The following is a 14,755-nucleotide window of genomic DNA, read 5'->3' on the forward strand; positions in this document are numbered from 1 at the left end:
TGTCATGCCAGTGCTGTGTCGAGTCCGTGCTGTGTCGAGTCCGTGCTGTGTCGAGTCCGTGCTGTGTCGAGTCCGTGCTGTGTCGAGCCCGTGCTGTGTCGAGCCCGGGCTGTGTCGAGCCCGGGCTGTGTCGAGCCCGGGCTGTGTCGAGCCCGGGCTGTGTCGAGCCCGGGCTGTGTCGAGCCCGGGCTGTGTCGAGCCCGGGCTGTGTCGAGCCCGGGCTGTGTCGAGCCCGGGCTGTGTCGAGCCCGGGCTGTGTCGAGCCCGGGCTGTGTCGAGCCCGGGCTGTGTCGAGCCCGGGCTGTGTCGAGCCCGGGCTGTGTCGAGCCCGGGCTGTGTCGAGCCCGGGCTGTGTCGAGCCCGGGCTGTGTCGAGCCCGTGCTTTGTCGAGCCCGTGCTGTGTCGAGTCCGTGTTGTGTTGTGCAGTGTCCGTGCTGCTTATCTGTGCTGTGTCTGCCGTATTTCTTCTGGATTAATATAACTGATCTATCCATTTTTACAAAATCCCCGATAAATCGTCAATTGAACGGAAAAACAAAACCCACCAATCTGTAGTGAACATGGGACCAGCGTTTGCATCTTCACCAACACTTCCATTGTCACCATGTTCGTCTGAATCATTTGCAAAAGTCTCGAAACAATACCGCTCCATAATTCCCCAAAAGTGTTTCTATCACGAATTTTGTCTTTGATCATTTCTTCAAAATCCCACTGATCAGTTTCAACAGACTGAGAACCTTCAGAGATGCAAATGACGGTGGAATCAATATCGAATCCAAGCTCGGAATAGACCGTTTCTCTATGATCTATGTAAACCGCCATTTGGATCAAGGTGGGTAATGAGTGTGACGTCAATAGGAAACTGAAAATCGAAACTTTAGGACTTTTTTCAGACTTTGTGATTGGGAAAAAAATTATATTCGCTGCCCCCTTTCCCCCCCCCCCCCCCTCCCCTTCAAATTAGACCATGAGTAATGATTTTCAATGGTTTTCAGGAAAAAAAAAGAAGCTTTTGGGTTACCCTGTAATTCATAGTTCTGGGAAGTCTACCTGGTGGTACGGCCTGATGTGTAGAAACAAAATACTACGGAATCGTTCTGGTGGTGGACCACCATCCCATGTCATGCCCCATCCTGACTGTGATCTTTTCTATCTCCATTAACCCTTCCTACCCCAACCCTCTGACTAGCGGGTGATCCCCCATCCCGACCTGATCTTTTCTACCCCCATTAACCCGACCTAACCTAACCCTCTTATGGTCAGGTCATCCCGACCCGTGATCTTTCTACCCCCATTAACCCTAACTAACCCTACCCTCTGACTAGCGGGTGATCCCCCATCCCGACCTGATCTTTTCTACCCCCATTAACCCGACCTAACCTAACCCTCTTATGGTCAGGTCATCCCGACCCGTGATCTTTCTACCTCCATTAACCCTAACTAACCCTACCCTCTTACTAACTGGTGATCCCTCATCCCGACCTGTTCTTTTCTGCCCCCATTAATCCCAACTAACCCTACCCTCTTACTAGCGGATTACTGTTGCACTTGTTACATCGCGTCCTCTCCCTCTCTGTTTCTCCCCTTGTCCCTCCCTCTCATCTCTATTCCTGTTTGTTCATTTATTTGCTTGTTGTGTCCATTTGTGGACTCACTGCCCCATTCCCTCTAATTCGTTCACCCGTCCAGTTCGTCCCTTTTTACCCTCTATCACCTCACTCTTCCACGAGCCTCAATCCTGTGTTTAAAAAAAAAAAAAAGACACCAATATCTCCGTTTGTGTTTGTCTCCACTTCTACATTCTGTCCCTCATTCGAGCGAATACATGCAATCATTCTTCGTCAGGCCTCTTTCAAATGATGGCAAATACTGAATGTAAATACAGTATAAGGAGAAGCAAAGCCATAGATTTGCCTTAAAATTGTATTTGTAACCCTATTAATCACAATTTAATGGCATTTCCAAGGTACAATGTACTTTTAAGACTAAGCATTTATTTATTTTGAAAATTTCAACTCTGCTTGTTCTTTTTATTTATTTATTTTCCTTGTTACTTTCACCTTATTATATAATATAGACCCTTTCACACCCTAGTAAACACCACCGGTCTCTGCTCTTCAGACACTTCTTAAAATAATTGTCGCGCATTCACGGATGATCCGAGACATCCTCTTTCATAGCTTTTCCACTCCCCCCTGTGGTCGAGGTGAATCCCAATCTTTGGTAATTTTGGGATTTAATAACATAATGAAGATTAAAATGAACTTTATCTCCAAGTGGTCTCTCTGACCATCACTCATCCACATGATTTCCTTTTTGTATTCCTCCTTGCCAGCTCGGTGGTTTACAGTTTGACAAAGACCTTCGCGCCCTCGTTGCTTATCTGACATCTGTGAGCAGTTGGTCCGCAAGAGACAAGTTTGCACGTCTGTCCCAAATTGGCACTCTCCTTAATCTGGAACGGGTAAGTATGTACCACATGATTTGTTGTTTATGCAATGTCCTTTCCTTCTGTATGCAGCACATGTCTGCTGTTTACATCATTTGTTGGTTGGGCCTAGCTGTGCCGCTGACGCAGTGCCTCCCTTGTAGGTTAGGGCAGGAATTTGTCATTTGTTCAGTGCCGGCAATAATTTGCCTACTGTTCGTGAAGGACACCGTGGGATCTTTAACATCCACCAACTAATGCCGACAGATGGGACACCCGGCTTGATGTCCATTCGATGGACGGCACACTCATTGATGCCTCAGACTCCATGCGAAACTCCAGGATGAGAGTTTATAGCTGGATCGAGATTCAAACCCAAGATAGACGGCTTAGAGTTTAGTGCACCTACCAGTAGGCCATCCTACCAGGAACCACCTTTAGAGGCCATTTTTCCTCGCAAAGCGGGGGTTGGCCTTTTTCGAGCACCTTGGTCCCCTTTTTGAAGCAATGTTTTATGGCCGGATGCCCTTCCTGCCGCCAACCCTGTTAGTCGCCTCTTGCGGCACACAAGGAATTGCCAGTGAACTTGTACTCAATTTGCCAACCTCGGAAGGATGACAGGCTGAGTGAACCCCCCTGGCGTTAATTTAGCGATCGACCGGGATTCGACCCCAGGATCCTAGGATCCCAAGCCGGCACCCTAACCGCTAAGCCAACACCAGGCTAAGGCCATCCTACCAGGCCAGGCTTTTAATACGAATTGAAGCTAACAAATGGACGAAGGCTCAGAAAAGTACTCAATCCCATCAGTGCAGCGGAGGTCACCCCTTTAAGGGCCGTTTGGCATTTTCATTGGAGGAAATGGATTGTGAAGTAAGGAGTCCAGGTTGAAATCCCATATGCAGAGCTGATTACCTACGTCACTGATGGTGGACAGGTTGGTTAGGTGACGAGGACTAATCAATTCGATTTTGGTGAAGATCCGAATCCGGATCTGGCCTATCAGTGGGATACAAACCGTCAATTGTTCAGTCTGGCGGAGGTATGCTCTCTATCGAGTGCCGCTCTAGTTTTGCCTACGCCGACAAACATTTGTTATGGTGATGGAATGGACACTGCGGAAATTGGCAGTTAAAACCCGGAAATAATTTATTTATATGACTTTTACAATCTTTATTTTATTAAAATTTAATTACATATTTGGAGACTGTAGAACACAGCTCGTCGTCATAATACTTCCAAAAACCTCCAGTTTTGTAGGACTGTACTTCAAACAGGAAGCTTCAATGGGGTGATGTATAAGGTGGTGTTCGGGACTTCTGGACTACAATAACACGATACTTCTGAATTTTTTTAATGATCGTTAAAATCATTATTTTATTAAAATTGTAGTAACACTGCATGGGGTATCGTGTTCTTTGAATTCTCTAGTTATAATATGTACTTAATTAATATGAGGCACAAAATAAGTACATATTAGTTAGTACAATGCTATCTATTTTAATTACTGCTACACAACAACTATGGGGGATGCCTCTTCGCGGTGGTTCTACCCCCCCCCCCCCCCCCCAACACAAGTCGGGCCAAATCTTCCTCATTCTTCCTTGCTGCCCGGATTCGTCAGGGCAGCACTGTCCCGGTCAGAGTGCCGATCGATCCCTATGGACTGGCCCTCTTTCTTTCTTTCTCTTTCTCTCTCTAACTCTGCCGTGGCCCTGACTTCGTGAGGCGGGGGGTACACCATCCTGGATGTGGGGGATCTCTGGGTCGCTCCTGCGAGATCGATCGGCTGTCTCCGTGCCGCGGGCTTGGTTGAGAGAACTGTCTGGGGCTATTCAACAATAACACCAACAATTGCTGCACAAACACCATGTTTGGGACACTGGTTCAACAGAGACCACCAATACATCCTTGGATTTGACTTTCTAGACTTCCTTGAAACATCCAGGTTCTTCCATTAAGTGAAGCATGTTAGATCATTTTTCCATTACTTCCTACAGATGGATGGGCACAGGTTAAAACGAATCCATGAAGACTGCATCGAGGGCAGTTTTATATCATAGAAGTTTCCTGAGCGACGGGTTTGTAATGACTTACAGAAGAAACAGACATCTATAACAATAAGGCAGTGTCCATCCGTCTGTCCCCTCCACAACTCCAAAACCATGAAACCTAGTGGCCCCAAACTTTACATGCACACACCTGGACCTCCAACAGATTGCAGTGATGAAAACTGGGTGTTTGGGTGTGTCATAACACCCTTTTTGAAGATTATTAACCACCACTTGGTGAACACTATTCAGGCTGCTTTTGCAAGCCATGGCGTTACAGTAGACAGAGCTCCCTTTTTGTTTTTACGTATCCATTTTTTATTGACTAACATTTTTGTGTGATATACTTTCTTTGCATTAATAGATAGGTTTATTAATGTACCTACAAAAATATACTTTTTTAAAAAATCAACAAAACAAACGTCGTGCTTGGAACTCAAATCAAAGTATCAAACGTCCGCCATGTCGAACGGTTTCATTGCAAATGTAAAGTCGACATTTTGTCTGCTCTCAGTGGTTTCCACATTACGCTGATTTGCTGCTTGATTTTCACATTTATAGAAGACTATTTAAAGGTAAATCTTTGTGGTTGCCGTTTTTGTGTTTGGTGTACTTCATCTGTGCTGTCCACAGATGAACACAATTCCCCCTCCGAAGAACAAATGAATGCTTTTTAGCAGTGAGAACTGCTGCTGGGCTCAATTCCGCAGCTTAAATGTTTTAATCTGGCTCAGGTTGAGTCTCCGGCCATCATACCTATCATTCTCTTTGCTAATTCCCCCTCTTTGCTAATTCCCCCTCACTAACTCCCCTTCACCAACATCCTTTTCTATGCCACCCCCCCCCCCCCACCACCCCTCTCTCCTCCCTCCTACCCCCCTCTCTTCCCTCCCCCTTCTCTTCCCTCCCCCTTCTCTTCCCTCCCCCCTCCCCCCTCTCTTCCCTCCCCCCTCCCCCCTCTCTTCCCTCCCCCCTCCCCCCTCTCTTCCCTCCCCCCTCCCCCCTCTCTTCCCTCCCCCCTCTCTTCCCTCCCCCCTCTCTTCCCTCCCCCCCTCTCTTCCCTCCCCCCTCTCTTCCCTCCCCCCCTCTCTTCCCTCCCCCCCTCTCTTCCCTCCCCCCCTCTCTTCCCCTCCCCCCTCTCTTCCCTCCCCCCCTCTCTTCCCTCCCCCCTCTCTTCCCTCCCCCCTCTCTTCCCTCCCCCCCTCTCTTCCCTCCCCCCTCTCTTCCCTCCCCCCCTCTCTTCCCTCCCCCCCTCTCTTCCCTCCCCCCCTCTCTTCCCTCCTAATAAAGTGTGCACTCTTTCCACACACTCTCGCTCCCCCCCCCCCTTCTCCTCGCTCCCCCCCCCCCCTTCTCCTTGCTCCCCCCCCCCTTCTCCTTGCCCCCCCCCCTTCTCCTTGCTCCCCCCCCTTCTCCTTGCTCCCCCCCCCCCTTCTCCTTGCCCCCCCCTTCTCCTTGCTCCCCCCCCCTGCTCCTTGCTCCCCCCCCCCCTTCTCCTTGCTCCCACCCCCTTCTCCTTGCTCCGCCTCCCTTCCGGAGTTTATAGCGTAGCGATGTGTGTGTGGTGAGGCTTCCCTCCCCACTCCCCCGCTTCCTCGCTCCACCCTCCTTCCCTTCTCTCTATCCTCCCTGCTCCTCCCCCTTCCCTCTCTCCTCCCTCTCCCTTCCCCTCCCCCTCCATCCTCTCCTCTTCATATTCCCGTCAGGAAGCGAATCATTGTTACTCGGCAACGCCGGGTACTTTTGCTAGTAAAGAATAAAAAGAGACAATCATCTATATATATAAAGCAGTAAAGTATGTTTGTTTGTTTGTCCTCTTATAACTCGAGAACTACTCATCGCAGAGAAAAACCAAAGGCATATTCGGAATCAGTGCGTCTCAGAGCAACTACAGCACACCTTAAATTTTAAAAAACTTCGGGTTTTAAAATTAGCGCAGAAGCGCTAGCAGAAGAGGGAGGGAATCGAAACATGGGCCACTGTACGTTCGTTTAATACGTACGCGCTTTGATGGGCGGGGCGTATGGCGTTCATGAAATGGTCGAATGCGGAAGTGCTTGAAGCCGTTGCGAGCGACTCGCACGATCTCTTGTCATGGTCCACAAGATTATCACAGAGACGTGCAGCTTCCAGCATTACGAGATATGATCGAGACCTAACCTTTGAGACCGGTCCCAGCCTTCTAGGCCCCGTGGTTGGTTCAGACGACCCCGACAAAGGACGTGTTGGATTTTATCGCGAGCCGATTCGAGTGCCGACCTGCCGGCGAACACAACCAGTCATATCTTTTTAACGCGTGGTTCGATTTTTACAAAATAAACTTTTTCTTGAAGGGCTGAACCGTGCGCTCACAATGATACCGAGTTTGACCCTGGGAGAGCCGGAGGGGTAAGGGAGGGCAGGGGGGAGGGGCCCTTCTTCCCCTGGGCACCCCCACACCCTCCCCTCCCCCCTTCCCCTCCCCCTCCCCCCTTCCCCTCCCCTCCCCCCTTCCCCTCCCCCCTTCCCCTCCCCCTCCCCCCTTCCCCTTCCCCCTCCCCCCTGTTCCTCTTCCCACCCCCATCCCCTTCCCCCCCTCCCCCTCCCCCTACCCCCCCCCCCTCCCCCTCCCCCTCCCCCCCGTTCCCCTCCCCTCCTCTTCCCCCTCCACTCCTCCTCCCCCCGCCCGGAAATGCCGGGTACTTCTGCTAGTATAAAATAGGACAACAGATGGGTAACTAAAACATCAATAATATCTCAACACTTACCTGCCAAGCGAATATTTAATTGTAGCCCAAGTCTTTCACAAACCAGCTGTCCAGGCCTGACTGTGTACTGGCGCAGATTTGAGCAGGAATTTGTAATAGTTCTGAGTGCTGTCGATAACTCACCTACTCTTCACAAAAGACACCGTGGGGTCGTTCATGTCCACAGACTTATGGTAGCAGATGGGCTACTCTGCTTAATGTTTATTGTTTATATATATATATATATATATATATATATATATATATATATATATATATATATATATATATATATATATATATTTCCAAATGTGTCGGCACTGCGTAATTCCCACTTCAGACATCACCATGGCAATCATTTTCATCCACACCTTCGGTACTATGTAACACAGATGTTTCAAAATACAAGTGAAATTGACTTGCTTCCAATAAAATTTGCGGAAATAAAATAAACATCGAGGGTCACTCAACTAGCTTGCCTTACATTGATGGGCCTGGCTGTTTCAACAACAGGAAGTTGCCCAGCTCAAATGAGAGCACATGGACAGCTCCATGATGTATCTGCAGCATTCCTAAGTGTCCTAATGGTATTTATAATGTCTGGGTTTTGTTTCTTTTCTTTTTCAGGTGAGTGAAATTCTGGACTACTGGGGGCCGAACTCTGGCCCGCTCACCTGGCGCCTTTCACCGAGTGAGGTACGAAAGGTTCTCGCCCTTCGCTGCGACTTCCGCAGTGATGACATCAAACGGCTACGGCTTTAGGAACCGTCGGCCGAAAGCCTTTTGGAAGTTCGGTGGAACTGTCCACGTCTGCACACCTGCTTGAGAACATTTGTTCTTGCCCACATCTGGCACTTGTTAGTTCTTCTTGATCCTTGGTGTATTTGTTTATACTAGTTGGTGCAATTGTAAACTTGTCTGACTCCACTCATTTTCCACTTCATCAACATATTTCTCTCTCACTTCCTGGTTGCTCTTTACTTGAGTCTTGTGAATTTTTCCTTTCTCCACAATTCTTATTTTCTCCCCTCCACTTCTGCATCTGTTCTTCCCTTTTTGTATCCTCAACAGTTCTTTCTGCAGCCATGTCTCGCCGTGTGGGCTCATGTACACATTATGTTGGGAGTGGTAGTTGGGTCAGTGGTTTGGGGATGTCAAGGTTTGAAAGAGTTGTCTTGTAAATTCTGTACATTTAAATTACAACTTAAGAATCTTATTCAAACCTTTCCTTATTTTCTCAGTTTTTAATGATTATTAAAATTGATTTGAAGATTAATTGGAAGAGTCTTGATCAGTATTTGATACTAATTCTGAGGTACCATACTCTGTTACAGAGAGTCGGTGCCGCCGACGCAGTTTATGGGGAATGGTTATACTGGGTGATTTGTCATTGCCTTCCCAACTGTCACTGGCTATCATCGGAGTTAGGGGACGGGAATTTGGAATTTGTTCACTGTGCCGGCAATGACAGGACCCCCAGTTTAACGTCCATCCGAGGGACGGCACACTCATTGATGAATCCCCCTGCCTGTGGAACCCTGGGATGACAGTTTATAGCTGGGTCGGGATTCTAACCCAGGCCAGATAGCTTAGAGGTGAGTGTGCGTACCTCTATGAGTCTCGGCCATCCTGCCAGTCTTGATCAGTGTTGGATGATTTAAAATTTTATTTTGTTAATTAAAATGAATTTATTGTTGGATAGTGAGTGGGTCAGGAATGTGGACACCAGAGATTGTGGTGATCATCATACTATACCGAGGTTTCAAGTACCACAAGGTTTTAATAGATACCCTATGGAACTTACCTTTTGGTTTAAATAAATCCTTAAATTATATAAAATGAAGTCTTTCCTTGTTTGTTTACTGAAGATTATTTTAACTTTATGATCATCCGTCATGAATGGCAGGCCACCTGTTTGTGAGTACACTGCAATGGGAGTTCATTATCATAGACAACATGCAGTATATTTTCTCTCAAAATGTTAAAAATGCAACTTCAGGCTTATATTATTATGGCAGTCTATGAGAGATAGAACTGCCAACTACTGCACTGTTCCTGCAGTACAAGTCAGCCTAGCATAAGCTTTAGAAGGCTTTGTGGAAATGGCATTCCACCCACCCCCACCTCATGGCAAGGATATGGATGTTTCAGCCTCACTGGCTGTCATAGTTGGTTGGATTCTTAATCACATCATCTTTGTAAGTGTGGACATCCACTGCTTCACGTATCTTAATCAACATATCTGAGAATTGTCGATCACATATATCGAGTAAAGGAATTTCCACATCACCAGTCAAGGACATGGGGCGAGGGTGGAGGGGTAAGGACAATTTGGCATGACCTTGATTCCGGCACAGGCCAGAACACCCGGAACAGGCCAGAACACCCGGAACAGGCCAGAACACCCGGAACAGGCCAGAACACCCGGAACAGGCCAGAACACCCGGAACAGGCCAGAACACCCGGAACAGGCCAGAACACCCGGAACAGGCCAGAACACCCGGAACAGGCCAGAACACCCGGAACAGGTCAGAACAGGCCAGAACACCCGGAACAGGCCAGAACACCCGGAACAGGCCAGAACACCCGGAACAGGCCAGAACACCCGGAACAGGCCAGAACACCCGGAACAGGCCAGAACATCCGGAACAAGTATCTTTCGCTGTTGAAACCAAAGCTTTCAGAATCATTGGAATCTCCCGCGATGAAGCTATCTCTGAGGGCCTTTCACTCACTCACCGCAGGCAGGTAGGTGGTCTTTCTGTCTTCTACCGACTCCTCTCCGGCCTTGCTCCCCCAGCTCTCTCTGTGCTCTGTCCCCCAAATATTCCTACAGGTCGCACAAGATCTGCCAGCAAGCCTCTGATGGTTAAACTGCCAAAATCTCGGCTCTCTGCTCACCTTCACTCCTTCATTCCTCTTTTCTCCCGCCTCTGGAACAAACTCCCACACTCCCTTCAATCCCACTCCTCCCTCCAGGTCTTTAAAACAGCTGTTCACCACCATCTCTTATCTTCCCCCATCCAAAACCTTGATCTTTTCTACCCCCACTAATTCACCCCAGATCCACCTTGTTTGTAATTCCAACTTCTTTCCTGGTAGTCCTGGCAGTGTCCATATGTTTTATGCCTCTCCCACCCCCTTTCCCATGCCTCCCCCCCAAAGCCCTCTCCCTCCCACAGTTCTCTCGATGTCTCCATGTCTCTCGGTTCCTTCTCTCAAATGTTGTGTTTGTGTCCTTCCCCCTCTCTCCCCATCTTGTCTACCGCTCCCGATGCTTTTTGTTTTATGTGTCGGTTTGTCGGTTATGTGTCGGTTTGTCGGTTTGTCTTTCTGTGTGATAAATGTTCGCTCCTTCACGAGCCTCGATCTTGTATACAAAAAAAACAAAAAAAAAAACAGGCCAGAACACCCGGAACAGGCCAGAACACCCGGAACAGGCCAGAACACCCGGAACAGGCCAGAACACCCGGAACAGGCCAGAACACCCGGAACAGGCCAGAACACCCGGAACAGGCCAGAACACCCGGAACAGGCCAGAACACCCGGAACAGGCCAGAACACTCAACGCGGGCCAGAACACTCAACACAGGCCATGCCAAGAGTTTTAATTTTTGACAGCACTGAAGCTTTGTCAAGAATATGGTGCATTTCATTGATTGAGGGTTCATAAAATCACTCACAGAAAGATTCACCAACACCAAAATAACGTTTTTTGTTGTTTATTATGCTCTAATAAATAATGGTAGATGCATCTTGCATTACATATTTGCATAAACATCACAACAGCACATAACAGCCAAGTAATACAGTATTTTTTCTTTCAAACAATAAATATTCTGTTGGGAGCAAAGAAGTCGATACTTTTACAGATTTTTCCGATGAGCACAGCAAAGTCGTCATTGCCAAATCGATGTGACAAATAAAGTTCAAAAGCCCATGAGATCATTGAGGTGTCAAAATAAGCACTCAGATATTCCAGCATTTCAGGTGGGTTGCTACAGATCCACACCAGCCATATGTAATACAAGCACAATGGATCAAAGCTGTGATTCCGAGAAACAAAATAAAAACAATGGCATAGTCTTAACATTTTCAATTATAATTACTGATAAAAAGGTGGTTATGAGTTGTTGCAGTATGAATATATATTGAAAGCAATACTTCACCTCACCAGATGCAAAAGTCATGTAACGTGCCAAATTCTCTTCCCATCTCGAGGATCAAAGCATTCCTCTTGAAAATCTACATGGTTTATATTTTTGCTACAAAGTGAAATGACTTGTTTATTTCTTTAAACAGAGGTATAAAACCTAGCAGGGAAATCACAGGCTAAAATTCTGCATCATGGAGATTCGAGGATTACTCTAAACAATGGCTGGTATCATGCCTGCACTTCGGCAAAGTATCTTGTATGCTCTGAAAATGCGAAGGAAATTGCATGAATTTGAAAACTCTCTCCTATACATATCATATATGGTACTTCAATAAATTGTCCAGGAAATCTGAAAGTCCAGCATTCAATTTCATTGGTGAGAGCATTCATATAAATAAGAGATGAAGAGATATTGCATACCCTCGTATCATAATTACCTTTTACACAATACGCATCACGTTTCCAATTTTTCATATTGTCAAGTGAAGCCGTAGACCAGTCAAAAATAAATAAAATGTGAAATGATGGAAGAGTTTGCCAAAACACCAAGTTATATGAACATCCATCAAAGGCAAAAATATACAAAGATTCATTTCTACAATGTTAATAATTTTATAATGGCAACAAAAACCCATTCGGTGAATTACCAGCATGAAATCTGCAAAGTAATTTGTTGATGAAAATATGAGAGAAACAGCAGTGAAAATGCAGCGATCACTAAATCTAATAAATAAAAATAAATTTACTCATAAATAAATAAATAAAAATAGGCTCATGACATTAAAAACAATCAGTTAATGAATAAAAATAAATCGACTAATGGATAAATGTAAATCTGCTCATGAATAAAAACAAATCGGCGAATGAATTAAAATTAAATCGATGAATATGGAAAATGTAAATCGGCTAATGAAAGAAAAAAAAAATCTGCTATTGAATATATTTTAAAAATCGACTAATGGATAAATGTAAATCAGCTAATGAATAAAAAAACACATTTGGCCTATGAATTTTAAAAAAAAGACATAAATAAATGTAAGTCCACTAATTAATAACAATAATTTTAAAAATCCATTCATGAGTAATAATAAAAATTGGCTCATTAAATAAAATTAAAAATCCGCGAATGAATAATAAAAAGAAAAAAGTTGGCTAATGAATAAAAAATAAGTCGACTAATGGATAAATGTAAATCCGCTAATGAATAAAAAAAACAAATTTGCCTAATGAATTTTTTTTTAAAAGACAATAAATATAAATCGGCTAATTAATAACTATATCTTAAAAAATCCATTCATGAATAATAATAAAAATTGGCTCTTGAAATATAATTAAAAACCCGCTAATGAATAATAAAAAGAAAAATGTTGGCTAATGAATAAAAAAAAAAAATCGACTTATGGATAAATGTAAATCCGCTCATGAATTAAAAAAAAAAAGTGTGGCTAGGGATATTAAAAAGTCTAATCGATAAATGTAAATCTGCTAATGAATAATAAAAAAGTCCCATTCATTAATAATAATATAAATCAGCTCATGAAATAAAATATAAATCGGCTAATGAATAGTAAATTAAAAAAGAATCGGCTAATAAATAACAATAAATACATTCATGAATAATAAAAATCAGCTCATTAAACAAAATAAAATCCACAAATGAATATTTTTGTTAAATCGGCAAATGAATAAAAAATAAATCGACCAATGGATAAATGTAAATCCACCGATGAATAAAGCTAAAATTGGATACTAAACAATAGAAATTAAATCGAGTAATGGATAAATGTAATCCACTAAAGATTTTTTTTTAATCTGCCAATGAATAAAAATAAATCGACCAATGGATAAATGGAAATCCATTGATGAATAAAAAGAAATCTTCTCAGAATAAATAAATCCACCAATGAATTTAAAAAAAAAATTGTTTCATGGATAAATAAATAAATTGCCTAATGAATAAAAATAAGTAGACATGAATACATGTAAATCTGCAAATGAATTTAAAACAAATCTATTAATGAATAAAAATGAATTAGCAAAATAATAAAAATAAATAGACTAATGGATCGATGTAAATTCCTAATGAATAATAAAACGAATTTTTCTATTGAAAACAAGAATGACTGCTGTGGTCACAAACCTGCAACACAAAATATGTTTTTCATCTCCTCTGTCCACTCGATTCCCTCATCCTTGCTGTTGAAGGTGTTATCCAATTCATCTCCAAGGGTTTTCATGGTTTGCTTCAATATCAATTACGTCATTACAGGGATGGGACTTTGCCATTAAGCGCAAGTGAATTGGCTTTAAAAATCGGGTAACTTGTAGACAGAACACCTGAATAAAAATATAGAATAAAAATAATAAAAAGAACGATAGAATAAAATTCCGGTAACTTGTAGGCCAGAACACCTGAATAAAAATATAGAATAAAAATAATAAAAAGAACGATAGAATAAAAATCCGGTAACTTGTAGGCCAGAACACCTGAATAAAAATATAGAATAAAAATAATAAAAAGAACGATAGAATAAAAATCCAGTAACTTGTTGGCCAGAACACTTGAATAAAAATATAGAATAAAAAGAACGATAGAATAAAAATCCGGTAATTTGTAGGCCAGAACACCTGAATAAAAATATAGAATAAAAATAATAAAAAGAACGATAGAATAAAAATCCAGTAACTTGCAGGCCAGAACAACTGAATAAAAATATAGAATAAAAAGAACGATAGAATAAAAATCCGGTAAAACACAGCCAATTGGGAAATGTGTATTTAATGAATGAATGCGCATGTGGGGCCGTTGAAAAATTATGTAATGCTATTTTTTTAGGGAGGTGCGTACAGGCTTGATTACACCTTATTAATAATTTAACACTCGACCCAAACTGTATAATTAGCAGAGGCCTAATGTATTAGGCCCACCAGAAAACCAAGATGCCAGCCATGACATTTTGTCTTGGTGCTATGGTGGGTGGAGTCAAAGCAACAGATGTTGGTGTGGCCCGGCAGCTTGCCGACCAATAAGTGCACATTTCAAAAATCGACCAGCAACAAGAACTCCAACAGAAACATGAAGCTGATGTAGACCTGTGGCATGTCGCAGGTAAAAATCGACTAATAGATCAATGTAAATGCACTAATGAATAGTAATAAAAAAAATCTGCTAATGAATAAATAAAAAAATCTGTTAATGAATCAAAAAAATCTGCTAATGAATAAATACCTTAAATTAATAACAGAATAGTGACGCTTGGTTATGATTCTTTAGCCACAGCACAGGAATTATTCAAAGCCAGTTATGTTGGGAAGGATAGGAAAGAGAAAGGAGTGTTGGGAGGTTTGGGGATAGAAAGTTGGGGGGAAAATAACAGAAAGAGAAGGGAGGTTG

The 14,755-nt window shown here is 43.6% G+C and overlaps 1 protein-coding gene across 1 annotated transcript in view; it reads left to right on the forward strand.

Annotated features, from left to right (window-relative positions):
* The window catches only part of COG4 (component of oligomeric golgi complex 4), a 74,189-nt gene extending 65,145 nt beyond the window's left edge, over positions 1-9,044 (forward strand). The window contains exons 18-19 of the mRNA XM_068108775.2: positions 2,336-2,464; positions 7,833-9,044. Coding sequence (XP_067964876.1) covers positions 2,336-2,464; positions 7,833-7,967 — 264 coding nt within the window. The 3' untranslated portion in view covers positions 7,968-9,044. The remainder of the gene's footprint in view (positions 1-2,335; positions 2,465-7,832) is intronic.
* Positions 9,045-14,755: the final 5,711 nt, after the last annotated feature.

Source organism: Myxine glutinosa, chromosome 2 (assembly GCF_964187855.1).
Source record: "Myxine glutinosa chromosome 2, kmMyxGlut1.1, whole genome shotgun sequence".
NCBI lineage: Eukaryota > Metazoa > Chordata > Myxini > Myxiniformes > Myxinidae > Myxine > Myxine glutinosa.